The sequence below is a fragment of the Oncorhynchus nerka genome, unplaced genomic scaffold, assembly GCF_034236695.1.
Source record: "Oncorhynchus nerka isolate Pitt River unplaced genomic scaffold, Oner_Uvic_2.0 unplaced_scaffold_4084, whole genome shotgun sequence".
NCBI lineage: Eukaryota > Metazoa > Chordata > Actinopteri > Salmoniformes > Salmonidae > Oncorhynchus > Oncorhynchus nerka.
In genome coordinates this window covers 5,025-13,111 of record NW_027037210.1, presented here as the reverse complement: position 1 = coordinate 13,111, position 8,087 = coordinate 5,025, and the positions used below count along the sequence as shown (strand labels likewise).

Here is an 8,087-nt window from a genome sequence, read left to right as displayed (position 1 = left end):
AAGATATCCTTCAACAACATGAACATTCTAATCTGAAATGACTGGAGGGTCTCATTAAATTACCATGGTTTACGTCCCAATTGGCAGTGCACTAGCCTGTACTTTTGCCCTACAGCCCTGGTCAAAGGTACTGCGTTTATTGGGAATAGGGTGACATTTGGGATGGGCACCACAAAACTGCAACACTCATTGCACTCATACTTTGCAAAATAGATAAGTGTTGTTTTTTTGCCTGTCTGAGCTTGGGAGGAAACATCCAAAAGACTGATTCAACAATCTAATTTAAAGAAGGCCAACTCAACAGTAGGTCTACTCTACCACATGATCATTGTAGTGTATCTATCTATCTGTCTGATGTGGTCTGTCTCTCTGTTTGGTAACTTTGTATCCACTGCATCGCCCCTTCCGTGATGTCAATAGAAGCACATGGTCCGTGTTTGTTGCAGGAAGTGAAGATGGCGGACCAGTCGTTGCTATCTGAGTCTGCTCTCGGGTGGTCTATATTCGCCCTTGTATTTTTGGTAAGCACACTTAAGTCGCTACAGAAACTCGTATTATTACTCTGTGTATGTAGTGGAGGACTTTCCTTTGGCCACAGTTGTCTTTGTCACGCTCAGTTCGCTACAGCTTTACGTAGCTAGCTAACGTTAGCTAGTTTGACAGCTGTCATGGCTTAGTTAGCTAACGTTGTAGCTAACTCAGTTAGAGTTTAACTAACCTGCCTCTAATAGCCTCGCTAATACCATATCAATAGCTAACTGTTGTAGCTAATTAATTTGTTTACAGTGTTATAGTGAATCATTGTGGTTGTCATGGTCGCATCTATCAATTTTTCCAAGCAATGCTAGCTAGTTTACAGTAGTTTGCAATGAAGTTAGCTAGTTGCTAACATGTTGTTATTGGATCATGCCTGCTTCTAAGTTAAATGTCAAAGTTTAACTTAAAGTAGACTTCTCCTGCCTTATTTGTAAAGAATAACTAACTACATGCATTATCAATTGTTAGTTAGCTAACTAGTTACCCTACACAATGTCACATGACTGCAGACAGCTACATTTACAGAGGCGCTGCTGAGCCTGCCTGCTTCAGTAATTTCCGTTTTCATATCAATCAGGAAGGCTTTGTACCTAGCTAGTGATTATAATAGCCAATATAGCTTAGAGAAATGTGTTTTTGCTTTCTTTTAGCTAACAAGCTGAAACACCAGATTGGTCTCTGAATTGCTCCCCCTCTCTATTTATTATGCAACGCAATCCTCTCAATGGGTCTTAGTTTAGATGCAAAGCTTGTGTCATTACCTGGCAAAACACGCAGGCGTGGGCTAGTGTTAATTGATCCGGTCTCTGGATGGCATTCCTTCAGGATCTGAGCAGCCAATGGGCTTTAGCAGTGTCCTCACAGTTTAGGACTAGGCACCGTGTGTGCCTGGAATACAACCTTGTGATTCTGGAGCTCCAGCACCATGTGTGTCCCAAATAACACCCTGTTCCCCATGTGTCTGTGTGTCCCAAATAACACCCTGTTCCCCATGTGTCTGTGTGTCCCAAATAACACCCTGTTCCCCATGTGTCTGTGTGTCCCAAATAACACCCTGTTCCCCATGTGTCTGTGTGTCCCAAATAACACCCTGTTCCCTATGTGTCTGTGTGTCCCAAATAACACCCTGTTCCCCATGTGTCTGTGTGTCCCAAATAACACCCTGTTCCCCATGTGTCTGTGTGTCCCAAATCCTGTTCCCCATGTGTCTGTGTGTCCCAAATAACACCCTGTTCCCCATGTGTCTGTGTGTCCCAAATAACACCCTGTTCCCCATGTGTCTGTGTGTCCCAAATAACACCCTGTTCTATATGTAGTGCATTATTTTTGACTAGGGCCCATAGTGCACTGCGTTTGACCAGAGCCCAATGGGGAATAGGGTGCCATTTGGGATGCAAGCCTGTGACTGTGCTGCTCTTTCTAGCGAGTTGACAAGCCATCATCACACAACAACAACACCATCTCTGCTGTCCCTATTTCATTTTACATTGAAAAGGATTGGATGATCAAATCCCATCTATCTGTGGATGGGTCTTCATTGAAATGAAAAAGAGCTTTATTAGTGCAATCTGGCCTTAATGGCCATGTACTCTTAAAATCTCCACCCAGCACAGCCAGAAGAGGACTGGCCACAACTTAGAGCCTGGTTCCTCTCTAGGTTTCTTCCTAGGTTCCTGCCTTTCTAGGAAGGTTTTCCTAGCCACCGTGCCTCTACATTTGCATTGCTTGCTGTTTGGGGTTTTAGGCTGGGTTTCTGTACAGCACTTTGTGACATCTGCTAATGTAAAAAGGGCTTTATAAATGGATTTGATTTGATAATGGCCTGCGTGAATAGGGTTGATGCGAGTGGCAATTAAAACAAGTTTTCAACAACACTTTTGCAAAGGAATTCATTTGTAGTGGTGAGATTTAATTTGTGAATATTGTAAATCGAAAACATCTGAGTCTCGCTGTTGGCTGCATTGGTGTCAGAAGTGGGATATCATAATGAGCCTACTTAGCTAAGAGTCATTACAATAACAATGAACTGTAAACACTCAGATGTTCTGACAGCTGATGCGGCCCAATAACTTTAGGATATTTTACGTGATAACTCTAACCATTGTTTTTCCATCCACAGGTGATCCTGTCCTTCTGTTGGGTCTACATCAGGAAGTACCAGAGCCGCCAAGAGAGTGAGGTCATCTCAACCATCACTGCAATATGCGCATTGGCCATTGCACTGATAACCTCTGCACTTCTTCCAGTGGATATATTCCTAGTGTCTTACATGAAGCACCCCAACGGTACTTACAAGGTACGTATTCAGCTGCTTCATAAGGCCTGAGACTTAGGCCTATGTCATTTAAGACCATTTGAGTTCAATGATATAGCAGCTTATAATAGTAGCTCATGTTGTTGTCCATTTGAAACATAACAAGCCATTAGACCTACTCCTGGGCTAAACAGCATGTTTGATGGATAATCTTTAGTCTGGGAAACCAGTCCTTAGTTTTCAACTCATTGTCAGAGACCAAGGAATATGTCTGCAAAGAGGTAATATTTGATGATTTACGCTAGTCAAGTATCCTTGATGATTCAAGCATGACATGCTTGTGAACGATACTAGCCTGGTAGACGGTCTGTTTCTGCTCTCCTGACAACTCCTAATGGAACTGTCATGCCAAACATGTTTAGCTTGACAATGGAGTCGGCAAAAGCATGAACAGATCAGGGGTCTACTCTGCCTTAAAGATGATGGGAATGACTGTAATAACTGACTACCAGGGTTCTACTCTACCTTAAAGATGATGGTAATAACTGACTACCAGGGGTCTACTCTACCTTAAAGATGATGGTAATGACTGTAATAACTGACTACCAGGGGTCTACTCTACCTTAAAGATGATGGTAATGACTGTAATAACTGACTACCAGGGTTCTACTCTACCTTAAAGATGATGGTAATGACTGTAATAACTGACAGTACCAGTGGTCTACTCTACCTTAAATAGATGATGTTAATAACTGACAGTACCAGTGGTCTACTCTACCTTAAATAGATGATGTTAATAACTGACAGTACCAGTGGTCTACTCTACCTTAAAGATGATGTTAATAACTGACAGTACCAGTGGTCTACTCTACCTTAAAGATGATGTTAATAACTGACAGTACCAGTGGTCTACTCTACCTTAAAGATGATGTTAATAACTGACAGTACCAGTGGTCTACTCTACCTTAAATAGATGATGTTAATAACTGACAGTACCAGTGGTCTACTCTACCTTAAAGATGATGTTAATAACTGACAGTACCAGTGGTCTACTCTACCTTAAAGATGATGTTAATAACTGACAGTACCAGTGGTCTACTCTACCTTAAAGATGATGTTAATAACTGACAGTACCAGTGGTCTACTCTACCTTAAATAGATGATGTTAATAACTGACAGTACCAGTGGTCTACTCTACCTTAAAGAGATAATGTTAATAACTGACAGTACCAGTGGTCTACTCTACCTTAAATAGATGATGTTAATAACTGACAGTACCAGTGGTCTACTCTACCTTAAATAGATGATGTTAATAACTGACAGTACCAGTGGTCTACTCTACCTTAAATAGATGATGTTAATAACTGACAGTACCAGTGGTCTACTCTACCTTAAATAGATGATGTTAATAACTGACAGTACCAGTGGTCTACTCTACCTTAAATAGATGATGTTAATAACTGACAGTACCAGTGGTCTACTCTACCTTAAATAGATGATGTTAATAACTGACAGTACCAGTGGTCTACTCTACCTTAAAGATGATGGTAATGACTGTAATAACTGACTACCAGGGTTCTACTCTACCTTAAAGATGATGGTAATGACTGTAATAACTGACAGTACCAGTGGTCTACTCTACCTTAAATAGATGATGTTAATAACTGACAGTACCAGTGGTCTACTCTACCTTAAATAGATGATGTTAATAACTGACAGTACCAGTGGTCTACTCTACCTTAAATAGATGATGTTAATAACTGACAGTACCAGTGGTCTACTCTACCTTAAAGAGATAATGTTAATAACTGACAGTACCAGTGGTCTACTCTACCTTAAATAGATGATGTTAATAACTGACAGTACCAGTGGTCTACTCTACCTTAAAGAGATAATGTTAATAACTGACAGTACCAGTGGTCTACTCTACCTTAAATAGATGATGTTAATAACTGACAGTACCAGTGGTCTACTCTACCTTAAAGAGATAATGGTAATGACTCTAATAACTGACTAGCAGTGGTCTAAAAATAAAAAACAAGCCATGAGGTCGAAGCAATTGTCCGTAGACCTCAGAGACAGGATTATGTCGAGGCATAGGTCTGGGGAAGGATACCAAAACATGTCTACAGCATTGAAGGTCCACAAGAACAAAGTGGCCTCCATCATTCTTAAATGGAAGAAGTTTGGAACCACCAAGAATCTTCCTAGAGCTGGCCGCCCGGCCAAATTGAGCAATCGGGGGAGAAGGGCCTTGGTCAGGGAGGTGACCAAGAACCCGATTGTCACTCTGACAGAGCTCCAGAGTTCCTCTGTGGAGATAGTTGTCCTTTTGGAAGGTTCTCCCATCTCTGCATCACTCCACCATAAAGGCCTGCTAAAGGTGCTTCAACAAAATAGCCCTGTGACCGTTTTATCATAACCTGTGTCAAGTCACATCTTAGAATATCTGCTACGTAAGTGACTAAATAAACACATCCAGTCTAATATACAGCTACTGCTGAAATACCTTACCCCCTACTATAGGTAATGCAATAGCCATATGTTTTTTGTAAAACGAAGAGAGCAGAGATGGTTCATTATTGATGAATAAAGAAGACACATGATTAACATTATACCAGGGATCATATAGGTCATCATATAGGCACTACTGCTGGTATGTGAATCATATTTTTGACTTTTCATGATATCTTATCAATGAATAAAGATCTCTTTCTTTTTCCATAACACAAATAGCCCTGTGGCTGTTTCATCATAGTCCTAGCCTGGCAAATAGTCTTAGTGCCCGTTTCATCATAGTCCTAGCCTGGCAAATAGTGTTAGTGCCCGTTTCATCATAGTCCTAGCCTGGCAAATAGTCTTAGTGCCCGTTTCATCATAGTCTAGCCTGGCAAATAGTCTTAGTGCCGTTTCATCATAGTCCTAGCCTGGCAAATAGTCTTAGCGACGTTTCATCATAGTCCTAGCCTGGCAAATAGTCTTAGCGGCCGTTTCATCATAGTCCTAGCCTGGCAAATAGTCTTAGTGCCGTTTCATCATAGTCCTAGCCTGGCAAATAGTCTTAGCGGCCGTTTCATCATAGTCCTAGCCTGGCAAATAGTCTTAGTGCCCGTTTCATGATAGTCCTAGCCTGGCAAATAGTCTTAGTGCCGTTTCATTAGTCTAGCCTGGCAAATAGTCTTGGCGGCCGTTTCATCGTAGTCTAGCCTGGCAAATAGTCTTAGCGGCCGTTTTCATCGTAGTCTAGCCTGGCAAATAGTCTTAGTGCCCGTTTCATCATAGTCCTAGCCTGGCAAATAGTCTTAGTGCCCGTTTCATCATAGTCCTAGCCTGGCAAATAGTCTTAGCGGCCGTTTCATCGTAGTCCTAGCCTGGCAAATAGTCTTAGTGCCCGTTTCATCGTAGTCCTAGCCTGGCAAATAGTCTTAGCGCCCGTTTCATCGTAGTCCTAGCCTGGCAAATAGTCTTAGCACCCGTTTCATCATAGTTCTAGCCTGGCAAATAGTCTTAGTGCCCGTTTCATCATAGTCCTAGCCTGGCAAATAGTCTTAGCGGCCGTTTCATCATAGTCCTAGCCTGGCAAATAGTCTTAGCGGCCGTTTCATCATAGTCCTAGCCTGGCAAATAGTCTTAGTGCCCGTTTCATCATAGTCCTAGCCTGGCAAATAGTCTTAGGGCCCGTTTCATCATAGTCCTAGCCTGGCAAATAGTCTTAGCGGCCGTTTCATCATAGTCCTAGCCTGGCAAATAGTCTTAGCGGCCGTTTCATCATAGTCCTAGCCTGGCAAATAGTCTTAGTGCCGGTTTCATCACAGTCCTAGCCTGGCAAATAGTCTTAGCGGCCGTTTCATCATAGTCCTTGCCTGGCAAATAGTCTTAGTGCCCGTTTCATCATAGTCCTAGCCTGGCAAATAGTCTTAGTGCCCGTTTCATCATAGTCCTAGCCTGGCAAATAGCCCTGTGTCCGTTTTCACCATAATCCTAGCCTGGCAAATAGCCCTGTGTCCGTTTTCATCATAGTCCTAGCCTGGCAAATTGCCTTGTGGCTGTTTCATCATTGTAGTACCCTGGCAAATAGCCCTGTGTTAGTTTTCATCATTGTCCTAGCCTGGCTTTATCGTTTAATATTACCTATGTCTCAGAAATCTCTGTGAATCTAGGATTATGGAATTATACACTAATGTTTAGCTGTATGTTTAGTTCGTGACTCCTTCATAAATAGCTTTGCAATCAATGTTGCTGTGAAGGTCTGTTGAGTGTTTTAATCTGTTCAGATGTTGTTGTGAAGGTCTGTTGAGTGTTTTAATCTGTTCAGATGTTGTTGTGAAGGTCTGTTTAGTGTTTTAATCTGTTTAGATGTTGTTGTGTAAGGTCTGTTTAGTGTTTTAATCTGTTTAGATGTTGTGTAAAGTCTGTTTAGTGTTTTAATCTGTTCAGATGTTGTTGTGAAGGTCTGTTGAGTGGTTTAATCTGTTCAGATGTTGTTGTGAAGGTCTGTTGAGTGTTTTTAATCTGTTCAGATGTTGCTGTGAAGGTCTGTTGATTGTTTTAATCTGTTTAGATGTTGCTGTGAAGGTATGTTTAGTGTTTTAATCTGTTTAGATGTTGCTGTGAAGGTCTGTTGATTGTTTTAATCTGTTTAGATGTTGCTGTGAAGGTCTGTTTAGTGTTTTAATCTGTTTAGATGTTGCTGTGAAGGTCTGTTGAGTGTTTTAATCTGTTTAGATGTTGTTGTGAAGGTCTGTTTAGTGTTTTAATCTGTTTAGATGTTGCTGTGAAGGTCTGTTGAGTGTTTTAATCTGTTTAGATGTTGTTGTGTAAGGTCTGTTTAGTGTTTTAATCTGTTCAGATGTTGTTGTGTAAAGGTCTGTTTAGTGTTTTAATCTGTTCAGATGTTGTTGTGTAAAGGTCTGTCTTTATTGTAATCAATGTCCTATTTCTTCTCAATACAGGAGTGGGCAGAAAACAATGAGACACGAGGCCAAATCGAAGACACTGTGCTGTATGCTTATTACTGTGAGTAGGATACTATTTGTATTCATATGAGCATATTTATCAAGGCACAGTGCCAGAAATCATTTCTGTTTGCTAAACCTTTTGTTTATAGTCAAATATTTACCATTGACTTATGTTTGTACCCGTTGTGACTTTAATAGTTTGAACAAATCAACTAATTCCTGATTGGTAGAGAGTGATTTTGTATGGAGTGAGAATCTCCATAGGAATAGATGTTTTTGTCCAGGTCTAGGATTAATCTGTGTCTGGGAAACTAGCCATTAAGCTGTAAGGGACAGAG

General features: G+C 41.1%; 1 protein-coding gene across 1 annotated transcript; it reads left to right on the top strand.

The window, feature by feature from the left end:
- Positions 1-418: 418 nt before the first annotated feature.
- LOC135566588 (lysosomal cobalamin transport escort protein LMBD1-like) lies at positions 419-7,807 on the top strand (the record flags this gene model as incomplete). Its single annotated transcript, XM_065014270.1, has 3 exons — positions 419-521; positions 2,657-2,833; positions 7,744-7,807. Coding segments are annotated over exons 1-3 (307 nt in total), but the record flags the coding sequence as incomplete, so codon positions are not given.
- Positions 7,808-8,087: the final 280 nt, after the last annotated feature.